The sequence below is a fragment of the Schistocerca americana genome, chromosome X, assembly GCF_021461395.2.
Source record: "Schistocerca americana isolate TAMUIC-IGC-003095 chromosome X, iqSchAmer2.1, whole genome shotgun sequence".
In the NCBI taxonomy this organism is placed as follows: Eukaryota; Metazoa; Arthropoda; class Insecta; order Orthoptera; family Acrididae; genus Schistocerca; species Schistocerca americana.
The window spans coordinates 847,042,014-847,061,514 of NC_060130.1; the positions used below are offsets into that span (position 1 = coordinate 847,042,014).

General features: G+C 38.6%; 1 protein-coding gene across 1 annotated transcript in view; it reads left to right on the forward strand.

The window, feature by feature from the left end:
- LOC124556600 (E3 ubiquitin-protein ligase HERC2) overlaps positions 1–19,501 on the forward strand; it is an 832,907-nt gene that overhangs the window by 227,592 nt on the left and 585,814 nt on the right. Inside the window, exon 20 of the mRNA XM_047130567.1 lies at positions 15,344–15,500. Within this exon, the coding sequence (XP_046986523.1) occupies positions 15,344–15,500 (157 nt within the window). The remainder of the gene's footprint in view (positions 1–15,343; positions 15,501–19,501) is intronic.

A 19,501-nucleotide genomic window follows, 5' to 3' on the forward strand; every position in this document is an offset into this window, starting at 1 on the left:
AGCTGTGCAGCATTTGTGCACCGCCGCCGTCAGTGTCAGCCAGTTTGCCGTGGCATACGGAGCTCCATCGCAGTCTTTAACACTGGTAGCATGCCGCGACAGCGTGGACGTGAACCGTATGTGCAGTTGACGGACTTTGAGCGAGGGCGTATAGTGGGCATGCGGGAGGCCGGGTGGACGTACCGCCGAATTGCTCAACACGTGGGGCGTGAGGTCTCCACAGTACATCGATGTTGTCGCCAGTGGTCGGCGGAAGGTGCACGTGCCCGTCGACCTGGGACCGGACCGCAGCGACGCACGGATGCACGCCAAGACCGTAGGATCCTACGCAGTGCCGTAGGGGACCGCACCGCCACTTCCCAGCAAATTAGGGACACTGTTGCTCCTGGGGTATTGGCGAGGACCATTCCCAACCGTCTCCATGAAGCTGGGCTACGGTCCCGCACACCGTTAGGCCGTCTTCCGCTCACGCCCCAACATCGTGCAGCCCGCCTCCAGTGGTGTCGCGACAGGCGTGAATGGAGGGACGAATGGAGACGTGTCGTCTTCAGCGATGAGAGTCGCTTCTACCTTGGTGCCAATGATGGTCGTATGCGTGATTGGCACCGTGCAGGTGAGCGCCACAATCAGGACTGCATACGACCGAGGCACATAGGGCCAACACCCGGCATCATGGTGTGGGGAGCGATCTCCTACACTGGCCGTACACCACTGGTGATCGTCGAGGGGACACTGAATAGTGCACGGTACATCCAAACCGTCATCGAACCCATCGTTCTACCATTCCTAGACCGGCAAGGGAACTTGCTGTTCCAACAGGACAATGCACGTCCGCATGTATCCCGTGCCACCCAACGTGCTCTAGAAGGTGTAAGTCAACTACCCTGGCCAGCAAGATCTCCGGATCTGTCCCCCATTGAGCATGTTTGGGGAATGGATGAAGCGTCGTCTCACGCGGTCTGCACGTCCAGCACGAACGCTGGTCCAACTGAGGCGCCAGGTGGAAATGGCATGGCAAGCCGTTCCACAGGACTACATCCAGCATCTCTACGATCGTCTCCATGGGAGAATAGCAGCCTGCATTGCTGCGAAAGGTGGATATACACTGTACTAGTGCCGACATTGTGCATGCTCTGTTGCCTGTGTCTATGTGCCTGTGGGTCTGTCAGTGTGATCATGTGATGTATCTGACCCCATGAATGTGTCAATAAAGTTTCCCCTTCCTGGGACAATGAATTCACGGTGTTCTTATTTCAATTTCCAGGAGTGTAAGAATAATCTTCACAAGGATTCAAAGTCACTTACTATTGTACAAAAATGTGTGCATTATTCAGGGACACACATTTTCAATAACTTGCTAGCAGTAATAAAAAGCTTAATAACCAATGAAATTCAGTTTAAGAGAAGCCTAAAGGATTTATTGGTGGCCAACTCCTCCTACTCCGTTGATGAATTTCTCAGTAGAACCAACAGTTTTTTTTTTTTTTTTTTGTACTTAAGTATTGTAGTACTTCTATTATATGTTTATCACCTTATAAATTAAAAAAAAAAAAACATTTTTTAGTTTTAAATTCAGTGCATTAATGCGGTCATAGTAAATGTGTGTTTGTAAAATTATTCTTTCATGTAGCTTTCATTAAAAAAAAAAAGTGCCTATCATTCCACTTGGGACCTGTGGAAGGTACAGTAGCTTATTTGTGTCAGTTGTAAATATTTGTCATGTATTATTGTTTTTCTGACATGGTCTACATCCTGGAGGACCTCCTCAGTATGGATCAATTGGAATGAAAGTAAATCTAATCTAATCTAAAAGAACCTACTGTTGTCCAGGATTTTTATGTCTTTTATTTTTTACAATCAAGTTTTTGACAGTATATTGTCAGTTGTATGTGTAATTGTCGCATACTGTTTGTTTAGCTTTTTCTCGATGAAGTATGTGATACTGTTACATAATTTGTTGTGGGTTTAATTGGGACATTCGATCTATGTACTTTTGGTTGGGCTCTTAGCTTGGGGCATTGTAGGTTCATGGCTATATAGTATAGATCCTTTCCTTAACTGTAAAAATCTATACATCAATGTACCCACCCACTGATGAGACCATCAACATCACTTATAGAAATACAGAAAAATATCTCAACCAGAAGTTTGCAGATTATTGTGTTTACTAACCACAATGTTACCCCACAGTTGTTTAAGCTTCCGAGACCAAATGTTCCCACAGAAAGAAGGTCTTGTGATGGCACATTAGGCCATCTAAAAAATAAATTCTTTGAAGAACAGGTCACTGGAAAAGAAAAGTAATATACTATCTAAGGTACATAGATGACACCATTGTTCTATTTATTGGATCAGCAAAGGAAATTGCAGCCGCCATCCACAATTTAACATTATGCACAAAAAGATCGTCTTGAAAATAAAAAAAAATGAACTGAATAATGGCTTTAACTTCCTTGATTAAACTGTCAGGAACACTCAATGCTTTCAATATCTTCTGCATACCCCCAACTACAGACATCATCATTCGTAATACTGCTTGTCACCCATGAAGCCATAAAGAGACATACTTTAGATCAGGAGCAGATAGAATCACCAAACACCCTCTCAGCAATGTAAATATTAAATAGCAGCTTTGGTGTAAATAATTAAGAATGTTTCATGGAGGTGGTGGTGTACATCTTTAATAAAGGTTAAAAATTGGATAATGAGATATACAGCTGTAATTTTTTTATTGCACAAATGTAGCAGTATTTTTTATTACGGCTGTTCGATTTTGGTCGAGGATCAGACCATCGTTGGGCCCATTGCACCAAAGAAGAAAATACGCACATATGAAGTGTGTTCCATTTTAGTACATAATTATTACATGAGCAGACACTACGTGTGTCATATCAAATATTAATATAAGAAAGTACTTCCAAAACATTTAAGCTGTGTATGTACACTATTGGAAAATAGAAGTTGCAACAGACTGTTCCACTACAAAAATTAGCTGTATTTGCATCACATAATTTTATTTTGTCAAACTCAGAGACATTGTTGTGTGGTTGTTATAATGTACAGAACTCAGTAGGTCTATGATATTCAATGGAGACATTAAGGAACTGGGAAAAAAAAACTTCCAAATTATATTCAGCCTGTAGCCATATTTACAAATGAATTTCCAATGTGAATGTAAAATGACTCAATCCACATCATTGCAGTTTATTGTACAAAATGACCCAGGGTGCATGAAACTAATGACTGCTGATTGAAACAAGTGCCAGCATATCGCAGATACCAACACTGCACCTAATTTAACTACTGAATGCCTACACTAGTCTTTACAACATTATTATTACAATAATAGACTGATTCTACTCAGTGGTCACTGTATAATATTGATAAAACATTGTGGGATATACACTGTTAAGCCACAACATTATGACCACTGCCCACTGTGACATTTGATGCCATCTGGTTGCACTGCAGGCACATGATGTGGTAGCAAAAGTATGTAAGCAGAGCAGACATGGATGGGGGATCACTTTGGCCAAGATGTGGGCTGTAACTGGGGAAATCCATTGAGATAAACAATTTTGACAAAGGCAAATAATTATTATGCAGAGCCTGTGAACAAGTATGCATGCACAAGTGCTTTGGTGCATACTGTTCATTGTACATTGTTGAACGTGGAGCTCTGCAGCAGACCACCCCTACGTGTTCACATGTTGAACCAACGACATCATCCGTTATGATTGTAGTGGGCACGGGACCATCGGGATTTGATCGTTGATCAATGGAAATGTGTCAGCTCTTTGGGTGCATAACATGCTTGCTATTGTAGGTCGATGGTCGTCTCCACAAATGCCATCTTCAAGGTAAATGGTGCCTCAAAATGTGCAGCATGCCACAGACTCAGATTTGGTGGTAGCAGTATTATGCTATTGGAGACATTGTCCTGCACTTGCATGGGGCTTGTGGTCTTAATCGACAGCTGCAGACTGCCTCCATCCCTTCATGCTTGTTGCCTTCCCTGACTGCGATGACATCTTTTAGCAGTATAATTGTCCATGTCTCAGAGCCAGAACCATAAGGAGCATTATAGTGAACTCACGTTGGTGTCTCGATAACTAAATCCTATTTTATTTTACTTATTTACGCGTCAAGTTCTGTAGGACCAAACTGAGGAGCAAATCTCCAAGGTCATGGAATATGCCAGTACATGAAATTACAACGTAAAAGTAATAACAGATAAAAATAAAATGTTTATGAACCCAAAAAAGTGAATCGTAAGTTTAAGTAAACGCAATCAACAAAACAACAAGAATCGACTTAATGTTTCAAGGAACTCCTCTACAGAATAGGAGGAGTGACCCATGAGGAAACTCTTTAGTTTTGATTTGAAAGTGTGTGGATTACTGCTAAGATTTTTGAATTAGAGCAGTAGCTTATTGAAAATGAATGCAGCAGTGTACTGCACATCTTTCTCCACAAGAGTTAAGGAAGTCTGATCCAAATGCAGGTTAGATTTCTGCTGAGTATTAACTGAGTGAAAACTGCTTATTCTTGGGAATAAGCTAATATTGTTAACAACAAATGACAGTAAGGAATATATATATTGAGAGGCCATTGTCAAAATATCCAGAGTCATGAACTGGGGTCAGCTGGACGTTCGTGAACTTAGACCACTTATTGTCTGAACCACCCGTTTCTGAGTCAAAATTATCCTTTTAGAATGGGAAGAGTTACCGCAGACTATAATACCGTACGACATAAGCGAGTGAAAATAAGCAAAGTAGACTAATTTTCGTGTTGAAAGATCACTCACTTCAGATACTGTTCGAATAGCAAAAATGGCAGCATTAAGTCTTTGAACAAGATCCTGAATGTGGGCTTTCCATGACAGTTTGCTATCTATCTGAACACCTAGAATTTTGAACTGCTCAGTTTCACTAATCATATTTCCATTCTGTGAAATTAAAACGACGGGTTTTGTTGAATTGCGTGTTAGGAACTGTAAAAACTGAGTCTTACTGTGATTTAGCGTTAGTTTATTTTCTACAAGCCATGAACTTGTGTCATGAACTGCACTATTTGAAACTGGGCCAATGTTGCACACAACATCCTTTACTAACAAGCAAATAGAAATATTTTAGAGTTACCTGTAATACTAGAGGGCACATTATTTATATAAATAAGGAACAGGAGTGACCCCAACACTAATCCCTGGGGCACCCCCCACTTGACCATACCCTACTCAGAACCCATATCACAGCCATTCTCAACATTGTGAATAATGACCTTTTGCTGTCTGTTGCTAAAGTAAGAGGTGAAATAATTGTGAGCTGCTCCCCATATTCCATAACAGTCCAACTTCTGGAGCAATATTTTGTGATTAACACAATCAAACGCTTTAGTTATATCAAAAAGTATGCCTGGCATTCAAAACCTTTTGTTTAACCTGTCCAGTACGTCACAGAGAAAAGAGAATATAGCATTTTCAGTTGTTAAACAACTTCTAAAGCTGAATTGTACATTTGATAGCAAATCATGTGATATAATAGGGGCATTTGAAAAGTCCGTGCAAAAATAAAAACTACTTACGTGTTTGGGGTAAACCTTTTTTATTTTTCAACGTAGTCTCCTTTTAGGCTTACACACGTCATCTAATGCTGTTCTAATTTGTTGCTCCCTTTCAAATAATAGGAATTGTCCAAGTCTGCAAAATAGTTATTAGTTGCTGCAATCACCTCCTCGTTTGAATAAAGTCTTTGTCCCGCCAGCCATTTCTTCAAATTGGGGAACAAATAGTAGTACGAGGAAGCCAAGTCTGGAGAATAGGGGGGATGTGAAACGAGTTAGAATCCTATTTCCATTAATTTTGTGACCACAGCTGCTGAGGTGCGTGCTGTTGCATTGTCATGATGGAAAAGGACTTTTTTGCAGTCCAATCGCTGGTGTTTCTGTTGCAGCTTGGTTTTCAAATGGTCCAATAATGATGAATAATATGCACCTGTAATATTAGCTTTACCCTTTTCCAGATAGTCGATGGGGATTATTCCTTGCAAAATCCAAAAGACAGTAGCCACAACCTTTCCGGCTGATGGAACGGTCTTTGCCTTCTTTGATGTAGATTCTCTCTTGGTAACCCATTGTTTAGATTGTTGTTTGGTCTCAGGAGTATAGTAATGTATCCGTGTTTCATACACAGTGATGAAACAATGCTTAAAGTCGTGGGGATTCTTCCTGAACAGCTGCAAACAATCCTTGCAACACTTCACACGATTCTGTTTTTGGTCAAGCGTGAGCAATTGTGGAACCCATCTTGCGGATAGCTTTCTTATGTCCAAACGTTTATGCAGAATGTTATGTACTCGTTCATTTGAGATGCCCACAGCACTAGCAATTTCACTCACCTTAACTCTTCTGTCATGCATCACCATATCATGGATTTTATCAATGATTTCTGGAGTCGTAACTCCACAGGGCATCCAGAATGTTCAGCATCACTTGTACCCATATGGCCACACAGAAAATTTTGAAACCACATATAAACTGTTCTAATTGAAGATGCAGAGTCACCATAATGTTTATCAAATTTCTCTTTAGTCTCCTGAGGCATTTTGCCTTTCATAAAGTAATGTTTAATCACCACAAGAAATTCTTTTTCGTCCATTGTTTGACAATCACTCAACTTCCTTGATTCACATGAATGCCAAACACAAAGAAATAGACCATTATGGCTGAAACTTGGTGTCCATTCTTTCCAAAGATGCTACTAACCAAACGTGACCTCGATACGCACCGTTGGTGCCACCTCTTGGACTTTGCACGGACTTTTCAAACGCCCCTCATAAAATGATCAATTAGCCTTACATACACAGCCTTTTCAATAACTCTAGCAAACACTGATGGCATAGAAATAGGTCTAAAATTGTCTACATTATCCTTCTCTCCCTTTTTATCCTTTAATCATTCAGAAAACTGACCATTCCTAAAGGAAAAATTACAAATATGGCTAAATACAGGGCTAACATGTGCAGCACAGTACTTTAATATTCTGCTAGGAACTCCATCACATCCATGAGAGTCCTTAGTCTTCAGTGATTTAATTATGAGTCAATCTTCCCCTCCTCTGTATCACAGAGGAGTATTTCAGACATCAATCTCGGAAAGGCATTTGCTAAGAAAGTCATATGATTCCCTGTAGAAACTAAATTTTTATTTAATTCACCAGCAATGCTCAGAAAATGATTGTTAAATACTGTATATATATCTGATTTATTAGTAACAGAAATATTTTTACTGCGAACTGACTTTATATTGTCAACTTTGTGCTGTTGACCAGACACTTACTTCACAACTGACCATATAGTTTTAATTTTATTCTGTGAATTAGCTATTCTATTTGCATACCACATACTTTTCGCCATCCTAATAACTTTTTTAAGCGCCTTACAATAATGTTTGTAATTGGCTACTGTAGCTTGATTGTGACTACTTCTAACATTTTGATATGATTCTCGCTTTGTTCTATGTGATATCCTTATCCCATTAGCCAGCTGCCTGGGCTGCCTATTGCTGCTAGTACCCCGTTTCGAATGTTCTAATGGAAAGCAACTCTCAAAGAGCATGACAAATATGTTAAGGAAAACATTATATTTATCATCTATGTTATCGGCACTATAAACATTCTGCCACTCTTGTTCCTTGACAAGATTTAAAAACCTCTCTACTGCTGTTGGATTAACTTTCCTACATAGTTTGTAATTATATGTGACATTTGTTTGAGTACTTTAGCCTTTTTGTGTTAAAATTTGTGCATCATGGTCTGAAAGGCCATTCACCCTTTTACTAACTGAATGTCCATCTAGTAATGAAGAATGAAAAAAATATTCTCTATGGCTGTGCCACTGTTCCCCTGCATTCTAGTTGGGAAAAAAAAAAAAAAAAAAAAAAAAAAAGAAAAAAAAAAAAAAACAGTCTGCATCAGATCATATGAATTTAGGAGATCTACCAACATCCTTTTTCTTGCACCATCATATACAAAATTTATATTGAAGTCACCACATATAATTAAGTTCTGGTACTTCCTATATAGTGAATCAAGAACCCTCTCTAGTTTGAGCAGAAATGCTCTGAAGTCAGAGGTAGGGGACCTATAAACAACAACAATTAGATGTTTAGTTTCACTAAATTCAACTGCCCCTGCACAACATTAAAATATCTATTCAGTACAGTGTCATGATGCGTCTATGGACTCAAATGGAATACTGTTTTTTACATACATAGCCACTCCCCCACCCCGCAAGGAACTCCTTGAAAAACAGCCAGCTAATCCATGTCCTGGAAAAGAAACCCCCTGGATTATCAAATTATTTAAGTGGTGCTCCAACATACCACTAATTTCAGAGTTAATATCTGTAAGCAGTTCACTAACTTTAATACCTCTTATATTTTGATGAAATATGCTAATTCCTTCTCTTCTTGGAAACATGGCATCTTTTGAAGGTGAGCCCTTAGTTAAAGGGACTTCCTTTAAGCAGGAATACCTGTCATATGACTTCAATCTAAAAAAGGTGCAGCTCTAACACCAATGACTCATGTAGGTTCTTATATGGTGTCATCACTGCATATGTAAATCACTGGCACATTATTTAAATCAGAGGCCCATTATTTACGCGAATTACTTGACTCGTGTGTAGACATATAATATTTCATACCTCCACAAATCTACCAACAAACTATCGGATCCCTGATACCAAGAATCAGTGATGTAATTAATTCCAAAGATGGACAAACAAGCTATTAAGTAGGTAGCCATAATGTTTTGGCTCATCAAAGTAAGTTATAAGAGCCATGAAAAAATAAAGGTACAAGTCATACTGTCTAATATCATCATATTATACAATAACGTCTATTACTTATATATATATATATATATATATATATATACTATATATATATCTCTGTGTGTGTGTGTGTGTGTGTGTGTGTGTGTGTGTGTGTGTGTGTGTGTGTGTGTGTTTACGCCTTGTTATACTGTTTAACACAATAGGAATGTCTATGAATGCTCATAGCATCTGACATTGTTTTGTGGCCATATGCATGCTTATTGTAACAGAAATGTAGTCTACAGGTAGACTATGTGCAGTGGCACAAAAAGAAAGACATTGTTATGGAACATACAAAGGCATGTGTCATTGAGTTTTCACAGTTGTGGTAATGAATTACTATTGGTTACCTCTATCAAGTCCATAATTCAGCAGCTTTGACTGTCTAATTTAATAATAATCCATAATCACGTAGCATATCAATATACTGTCCATGTATTAATGTATAGTAACAAATTTATTTTTTGGGTGTTTTTGTTACTCTTCCTAGTGGCAAAATAACAAAAGTACCATTACATTTTGTAGCTTATGCCACAAATGAATACTCAGTTTCTTAACAAATAGACCTAAAATAATTAATTATGGGTCTCCCCATCATTACCAGATAGCATCTTCTGAAGGTGGTAGTGTGCATTATATAACTCTGTGCATAAAAAGTTAAAATAGAATAAGGCATGCACCAAGTAATGAGACCTATTGTCATAATATATGGAGAGACAAACTTCTGAAAGAGCCATATCACCTGACATATTGAAATGTGCTCACTGAAATTATACAGATGTATTATCATGTCCATTCCCAGACTGCTTCTTTTCTTACAAGCATCCCATTTTTACATCATTGTGTAACCAATAGAAGTTCTAACACTATGCCCTCTTTAATCAGTTTACTTTTACATTATAACATTTACATGAAAATACCTGTTCAAAAACATGCAGCCGTAGTTATATACATTTATCAAATATAAAAGTATATTATATTCGGTTAGCATCTCTAACAAAGCACTTTAACTCGGCACTTTTTGGTCTGGTGTCATTGTACTGAACAATCACAGAAAAGAACACACCCTATGTATTTAGTCACAAACCTACAATGTCTCTGTGGAAACAGTATTACTTCATTAAAGTAGTTAATTTGATAAATAAAATGTGCAAAGGTATCACATAAGTTGACAACAGTACCTTAATGGAATAACACCTAACATCTATCCAAGTCCGATCATAACTACCCAAATAGGCATGTTAATTGGACAACTGACCCATCTTTCTATAAGTATATATATAAGCAACTTGAAGCAAAAATTTTTCTTGCCCCACTTTGTTACCTCATGGGAATTCTAATGTGGGCACCAACAGATTAATTTAGATGATGTATGTCATAGTCTGGGCATAAAATGTAGTCAAGAATTATTAGTGATTAGGTATGAAGATGTATATATCATTGGGTATAATTAATCCCCCATTGTTGCAGAAGATTAAAACAAATTATAAAAATATTTGATATTTTTTTAATGTCTTTTTGCTCATTAAGTATTTTATCAGGGTGAACTTTCAGATCAGTATGTTCTCCACTTCTTAAAGAAGATTCATATGAATACCTTTTTCTGCTATATGTAGTACTTGCATGTGTTCTTCATTGTCCCCTATTGTACGTGCTTGTGTTTTATGATAGTTGCTCAAAACAGCTTAGTGTTCTCTGAATCTCCTTGTAAATTTCTTTCTTGTTTGTGCTATGTATATATGGTCACACTGGCCACAAGTGACATTGTATACCCCCGAATGATCAGCTATAGATTCTTTCTCCTCATCATTTTCCTAACTTCATTTTTTGTTTGAAAAGTAACTTTCACAGACTAGTTTCTGAAAATCTGCTCTGTTTTATCAGAGATTTTTCCTCAAATGCCAAGATTATAAACTTTGGGTTTTCCTTATTTGTAATTTGCTGTAATGCGATTTCACGTTGCCTCATCCTTTCTTTTAGTCTAACCTTTTTCTTTTTAAATTATCTACTAACATAAAGTCATATCCATTGTTAACAGCTAGATGCTGTAAGCTGTAGAGTTCTCTATGTCATCCGTAGACAAGGGTAACCTAATCAGTCTGTCAAGCGTGCCATGGAAGAATGCATGTTTATTTCTTATAGGTTGACAAGATGATTGATGTATAACCATATCTGTGATAGTGGTTTTCCATGCTTCCTGTTAAGTTTGGATATCCTCAAATCAAGACTATCAATAGAACTGTTTTCTTCTACTTCAGTTGTGAAATTGATATTTGAGTGTAGTTCATTAAATTTGTTATGCAAACTTTGACTTCTGCTGTGCTTCCTTTGAACACTATAAGCATGTCATAGACACACCTTTCATATAATTTAATGACTCATCACCTGTGTTTAGTGAAAAATTTGTTCTCAAAATCATACATAAAAATGTTTGCTAGCATCCCTGCTAGGCTATTATCCATTACTAAGCCATGGTGCTGTTTATGTAAGTCAATGCAGTTAGAACATACAGCCACTTATGTCACATATTTTTATGATTGCAAACTCACTCATCAAAACCTGTAGGGTTCTTCTCATCAATCTAGAATCATGAAATATGGCTAGAAGTGAGGTTTCATATTACAAATGAAGAAAAATTTTATAATTTGTAATTGTATCACACAAAAAATATTTTTTTCACTTGTTACCCAGCTGTCTGTCTGTGTCTGTCTGTCTTTCCGTATGTTAAGACCCCTTTTTCTGAGAGGCAGGTAGATATATCAAGCTGAAATTTATGTCACGTAGTCAGGTCTACAGTTCCTTTGCCAGAGATACTCACAGACCCTATCATTCTTTCTTCCTATGTTGCACTGTTTCTTGAAACCTGGGTATGCCACAGTGCCAATTTTAAACTTACGGTTTTATGAGGTGTGCAGAGTAGATGGACCAGTGGTAGTTATATAGGTTGATGATCTATTGTGCATGAACTTCAAATCCAAAGAGGTGCTGTGACAGATGGATCATGTAACAGCTGTTTCTTAAATAAACTTAAAATTAAAACTTTCTTGAAAATCTTCAAATTCCCAATACTGATATCATGCCAGTATTGACATCAATAACAAGACAAGAATTGTAGAGATTCTCGAGTCCCAAGATGGGTGAACATTCTGTATACATAATTAAGTTTCTACAGAACCCTCAAAATGTGAGTCCTACTCGCATTTGCTTTTTGAAACAATTTCTTATCAATTGATCCCTTCTATTAGTCAAGTTGTGCTACAGATTTCTTTTCTCCTCATTAGTTATGTGATCTACCCATCTAATCATCAGTATTTATTTATAGCACCACATTTCAAAAGCCTTTATTCTCTTTTTGTCTAAACTGTTTATTGTCGATGTTTAACTTGCATACATGGCTACACTTCACAGACAAATACCTTCAGAAAAGGCTTCCTAACACTTAAATCTGAATTATATGTCAACAAAGTTCTCTTCCAGTCTACATTTTATATCCTCTCTACTTAGGCCATCACCAGTTACTTTACTACCCAAATAGCGAAACTCATGCACTACTTTTAGTGCCTAATTTCCTAATCTAATTCCCTCATCATCACCTGATTGAATTTGACTGCATTCCATTGCCCTTGTTTTGCTTTTGTTGATGTTCAGATGAGAATTACTGTTCACATACCTCATGGAATTCAAGTTTTGCTGAAATATTTTTATGCACTGAGGGTTCAGTACAAATATAATTACTGTAAAATCCCCTTTTTACGTTTTTCAGTGGACTTAATGCAGGGAGGCGTACACTACGGGAAAGCATAGGAAACTCAACAAGCAATAATGAATAAGTTACTCTTACTGTCATTATGCAAGGAAAGCATTTCTGAAGAAGAGAAATGTGTTAACATTGAGTATTGGTTTAAGTGTCAGGAAGTCGTTTCTGAAAGTATTTGTATGGAGTGTAGCCATGAATGGAAGTGAAACATGGACGATAAATAATTTAGACAAGAAGAGAATAGAAGCTTTTGAAATGTGGTGCTACAGAAGAATGCTGAAGATTAGATGGGTGGATCACGTAACTAACGAGGAGGTATTGAACAGAATTGGGGAGAAGAGGAGTTTGTGGCACAACTTGACTAGAAGAAGGGATCGGTTGGTAGGACATGTTCTGAGACATCAAGGGATCACCAATTTAGTACTGGAGGGCAGTGTGGAGGGTAAAAATCATAGAGGGAGACCAAGAGATGAATACACTAAGCAGATTCAGAAAAGGATGTAGGCTGCAGTAGGTACTGGAAGATGAAGAGTCTTGCACAGGATAGAGTAGCATGGAGAGCTGCATCAAACCAGTCTCAGGATTGAAGACCACAACAACAACAACAATTGTCATTATCTTTATAGTGCTCAAAATATGAAATAAAAACCATTTAAATTTTGCCTGTATAAAGAGATCTGAAATAATTTATTGTTTTTATGTCTTTCTAACAGCAATTGGCTTTACTATTTCATGAAACCATGTTAAAACAGTATACATGTTCTAATATGAGACATATTATTGATAATTATTATAAAATCATGGTAAATAAAACTTGCAATGCAAAATTGATTTAAACACTAAAGTTGGCAGTCTTCGTTAGCAGAGAACAGTAGGCATGAAATTTACAGGTGAGGAGGAATGTTCATCTCTGACATCAGATTTTACCAACCTACGACTGCACACCTGGTATGGAGTAGCAAATTTCACACAGAATTAACAATGATTCATGAAAGCCCATTATAGAGATGGCCGTCTTGAAAAAGTGGTGTTTATTTCTATAAATGACTTTTAAATTAAATTCAAGCTGTTGTAATACAACACACTGAGCAGTAGGAAGGTTGCTACTGGAGTCACTATCGTCAGATCATGATTATTATTACAGCAGTGACCCGGAAACTTCGCCACCCTTACAAACACTGTGAACCTGTAATATAAGTGGCCGTGACCCAACACTCTGACAATGAAACTCTTGCTTACCATGCTAAAGCTATATTACATGATCAATAACTCTGCATATAGTCCATGTTTTCTGCTTTGTTCCAAGGCTGACTTTGAGCAGGAATATGATGCACTTGTTGCAGGAATCCATATGAAAATATTTGTTGAAAGTTGTGATAACATCAAAGAAAACTTAAAATACAGGAAATGTTGTAACGTGGAACTGTTACTGACAGGAAAGCATTGTCTTGAGAGAATAGGACTTCTGTTGGCTCTGAGAAAAATGAATGTAAAAAGTGGGAAAACAGAAAATGCGGGAATGCAAATACGGAGTTTTACGTTATGTGTATAGACACTTCGTATGAGCACTCCGTCTTCAGGCCACGAGTGGCCTACTGGGACCATCCGACCGCCGTGTCATCCTCAGAGGAGGATGCCGATAGGAGGGGCATGGGGTCAGCACACCGCTCTCCTGGTCATTATGATGGTATTCTTGACCGAAGCCGCTACTATTCGGTCGAGTAGCTCCTCAATTGGCATCATGAGGCTGACTGCACCCCGAAAAATGGCAACAGCACACGGCAGCTGGATGGTCATCCACCCAAGTGCCGGCCACGCCCAACAGTGCTTAACTTCGGTGAACACACGGGAACCAGTGTATAGACACTTCATATACTCCAGGAATCAAGATTCTTGATGATTTTTTGCCTGTTATTGACACTGATACTGGTAAGGAATTGGTCCCAGAGATTCTCAGACTTTTGAGAATGTTAAGTATGTGACATAAATTTCAGCTTAATACAGCAACCCGCTCCTGATCTTAACAGACATTGGGACAGACAGGCAGTCTGATAAATGACCAAAAACAAATTTTTGTGTGATACAGTTACAGATTAATAAATGCAGGTTTTTTTCCCTTTACTCATACTTTGAAACCTTTCTCCTTGCCAAGTTCCATGATTCTAGACCAAAGGGAAGTACCCTATAGGTTTTGATGAGTGAGTTTGTATCAAAATATGTGACATAAGTGGTCATATATTTTAACTACATTGACTTAGAAGCTAACGTTTATTATACTGCCAAGGGGCCATAGATCTTAATATGCAATGTAAATTTCAACTTGATACATCTATCCATTCCTGGGAAAATTGGTCTTGATGGAGGGACAGGCAGGCAGGTAGGCAAGGAGACAGACAGACAGACAAATTGATAACAAATGACAAATTTTTTTGCATTATATGATTACAGATTCACAGTTTTCAGATTTTTCCTTTGTTTTTATTGTGAAACCTTGATTCTTGCCACATTTCATGATTTCATACCACATCATGCCTTACTGATGTGAAAGTGTTGTCCATAATAAGCTCAGTTGAGCTAGGAGCAGTTTGCTTTTTTTGTCAGACATTTAGGTACTTTATATGTTCAGTTATCTTCCTTATGTAATGTATCAATAAATTGTTATTTAGTGCATTTTAATCATATATTAATGTAATTCAAACTTCTTTTGCAGCTGAATTAAGTGAAGAACCAGATGTAGATAAACAAAAGTCACTTATGTCAGAACAAGCTCTTGTTGAGGCTAGATGCAAACAAGCAAAAGATGCAGCACTGCATGAGAAACATAGTTCTGCTGTTCCCTTGCTGCATCTCATCAAATTGCTGTTAAGGTAAATTGTAGTATCTTGTGTGCGGACTAGGAAAGTTATGTGGACCACCAGGCTCCATGTACCTCTGCTTGTGATATTGTGTAGTGATTATTATGTTGTGATTATTATGTTGATATGTAGAAGTATGTTACTGTGCGTACACAGTATTTTATTCTGGGTTATTTTTTTGTAGCTAATGGAATTGATGATAATTCTGAGATGATACAAATACTTGAATTAAAAAAAGGTACTGGTTTTTATTCTCTTACTGAAAAGGCAATCATTGAAATATTTGCAAGTATCAACAAACAGTTCAGTACAAATGGAGTGTTTTTAAATCCATCCATTAATCACATTATTTAGAATTTTTGACAGAGAGCCAGAATGTGGAACTATTATCAGTTCAAGCAATGAAATGCAGCAAGCAGATAGCTTGGTGACTATAAATAGAGCACAACCTGTGTTGAGAAACCTACATGTTAGACTTATAAACCACTGAGTTTAGGAAAATTAACAGTATGTGTGACTGCAGTTATAGGCAATTTAAAATAAGTTGAACATTAGTATGGAGAGGAGTCGGATATTTGGGTAGTTGTATATATTAAAAATCATGTCAGAGAAACTTACGTATCCTGAAAGTGGTATCTGTAAGCTGTGAAGTTACGTTTTCCCAAAAGATGATTATGTAACTCATTAGAAATGGAGCTCTACAGAATAAACTAATTCATTCATTTCAAATGATTTCACCTCTTTATAAAGCTGCTTTTTCCCATGTCATGGCCAGACAAACACAAAAGATTAGGGAGTCCATTAATCATTGGCAGTTTAAACATGCAGTGGATAATAGTACTCCTTAAAGAAATGGCTGCAAAGGATGGGAGAGAACAACTTTGCAATGTGTGTATACCTGGAGGCCTCATCCATTATATTGAAGAGGCTGTTCCCACAGCCATTGAGGGAATAGGGTCCAGTCAACTGCAAATGCAGAGTTGATGTTTTTGTTTGGCCACTTGTTGACATACCAGCTGTTGGCTTTTGTGTCAGGATCTTTAACCAGTGTTTGTTTGACAATTATTTACAAACCATGCAAGAAGATCAAAGAGAGGCTAAGATCAGAAAAGAAACAAAGGGATCCACCCGCAGCGTCGGGAGCATGCCACATACCGTTGCAGTGTCGTCAAGATTGCTGGTGTAATTACGTAGCCTGCTGTAGGTCATGGTGATAATGAAAGTTGATTAACCTGGTGGTAGACTCATGGAGGCAGGTGGATGTCTGCTGATAAATCATAGAAGTGAAACAGGCATTAGTTTATTTTTTCCATCAAATACAGTGGTTGTGTAGTAAGCAGTTGGCTGCCAGGGTCAGACATCAGCCCTGGAGTGTGGAGTGGGTGCTGAACTCTGGACTCTGCATGCACCCTTTGATGACACAGGTACCTCATAGCACTAAGCAGGTTGCAGTGGTTCAGAGTCACACTGTCAGCACACTGATGGGAGAAGATGGGCAGCTTCAGAGCCCAGACTGGGGTGGCAGGTGGCTATGTCGACCTCTGCAGAAGTTGGCCAGGTTGGCTGGCACAGATGCACAGCTCAATGCTGGAAACACTTGAGGATTAGGCAAGTGGCAGCTCAACAGCTTGTTAGGCCCAGGTACAAATGATGGACCGCAAGTGAGCATCCTGCAGGTGACAGAAGTCTATCAGCAGGTGGCTCACCAGCTAGAAGGCACAAGTTCAGGTCCCAGAGATATCTGGGCTAAGGCACAGCTCATAGCTTCGCAACTCACAGAAGCGGCGACAAGTAGAGCAGAGTGGATGAACCACTTCAGGTTGATGGCTTTTTGGAGGTGGCTGCAGATTAGACAGACACTGAATACCTAAAATGGGCAGTATGTATAATTGCTCATCTCGCCCTTGTTTTGACAGAATGTCATAATTGAGCCGCAGTGTGAAGCTTGGTCATGTGGTAATTGGTTCTTCACTGCTGCAGCCTGGCCTCCATATTTTTGCTGTGTCACTGGCAACACAGACATGGCTGTGGCATCAAAACTTCATTGTGTAGTATCTTACTCTAATTGACGGCCTGGCAGTGATTCTTGCTGCACCAGCATGGTCTGCATGCAGTTTCTTGCTAGGAAAACAACTTGTTGGCTCCTGTCTGTTCACTTCTCTAATAATTCTTGCATCAGTGTGCAGTGATGTTTGGTGTTAACTCAATTGTGGGTTTCAGTCACCTAGAAAATAGACTCAGTGGCGCAACACCATGTGCATATGGAAAAGTCTATGTTGGAATTACTGTACAATTCATCAATATAAGCATCATCAGTTCTTGCTTTGGAAAAGAGCTACTACACCAGTTTGTTTAGACAAGCCATAGAAATTCATTAACTTGGCAGTAGTTTGAACAACAATGAAGAAAGCCACAAGGTAAATGGGTCCTGAGTTCATGTGTGACAGTGAATGACTGTTGCAAATAATAAGGGAAGAACCACAGTGCTAGTGACCAAGCAAAAATCATCAGATATTGACAAAACAGGCACGTATAACCTCGGGCTGCAAGTTTATCCACCTCTGAGATCAGCAGTGGAGAGTGAACGTTTGACAGTGTCAGTCACTCACACTTGCGAAAGTTAGCAGGCAATATGTCATCTACAAATAGTAATGCATGTTGGAACAAATGATGCCGCGTGTCTGGCCTCTGAGGTCATACTTATAATTCCAGTAACTGACAGAGAACTGCAACCTTGCTCGTGAAATTTTAATGAAACTTACTGTCTGTAGTATTGGCTCCAGAAATGATCTGATCATTCTCTCTCTCTCTCTCTCTCTCTCTCTCTCTCTCTCTCTCTCTCTCTCTCTCTCTCTCTCTCTCTCTCCCCCCCTCCCTCCCTCTCCCTCTCCCCCCCTTCCCCCCCCCCCCTCTCTCTCTCTCTCTCTCTCTCTCTCTCTCTCTCTCTCTCTCTGTGTGTGTGTGTGTGTGTGTGTGTGTGTGTGTGTGTGTGTGTGTGTGTTTGATGTAGCTCTGCACTGTTGCCAATGAACAAAATGTATGAGCATATGGAATATCAAATTAGCTTTGTAACTAAATTCAAGAGCTCTTTGCAATAGAATACAGATGTTAATCTTAACAGAGAGAAATCTTCAGATATAATAAGAGCTTCAAGTGTACCCACCAAGTGTCATAGGACCTTTACTGTTCAAAATATATGAAGGAAGGAAGATTAGGGTTTCATTACCCACCAGTGATGAGGTCATTAGTTATGGAGCTCAAGCTTGGATTAGAAGAAGAATGGGGAAGAAAATTGGCTGTGTCTTTTTCAATGAAACCACCATAGCATTTGCTTCAAGTCATTTGAGGGACACCACGGAATATCTAAATCTGTATTCCAAGACATGCATTTGAATAAATGTCCTCCAGAATGAAAGTTCAGAGTCTTACCATAAGGTTTGTCCACAGTACATATAAATAAAGTAGTGGGTAATATCATAAACTCCATGAGGCAGTTTCTGAATGTTTCTGTTTATATAGAGAAGTTGCAATTCTAGAAAATTTTAGTGAAATGCATGAAAACCTGCAGAGATCCTATGCTTCATTCAGGGATTGGCAGTTGACCATCAGCATAAGCAAAAATAACTTATTATGTGTATACAGGGTGTCTCTACTAAGAGTCGTCACGCACATTTGCTCTGGTGTTTAGGCAGATATTTGCAACTTGGTTTCTGCAATAAGTGACTGGAGTCAGTATGAACAAATACTGCATGTCATGTCCTTAATGCAATGCCCAGTGTTGATGGAAAATGCTTTTTTGCTTTCTATTACAAAAAAAATTGTTTTTAAAATGGAATTTTACATGCCCACATGATAGAGTGATCCCAAATTAGCCTAGTACGATACTCGTTTCATTCATATGTATTAACAGGGACAGTGAAACACAAACTATAGCCTGCACTCCAGCAGGAACTAAGCAGCAATGCTGCTGTGTGGTCGGAGCAGTCAGTGAGGGCTAGGGAGGTGTATTCACT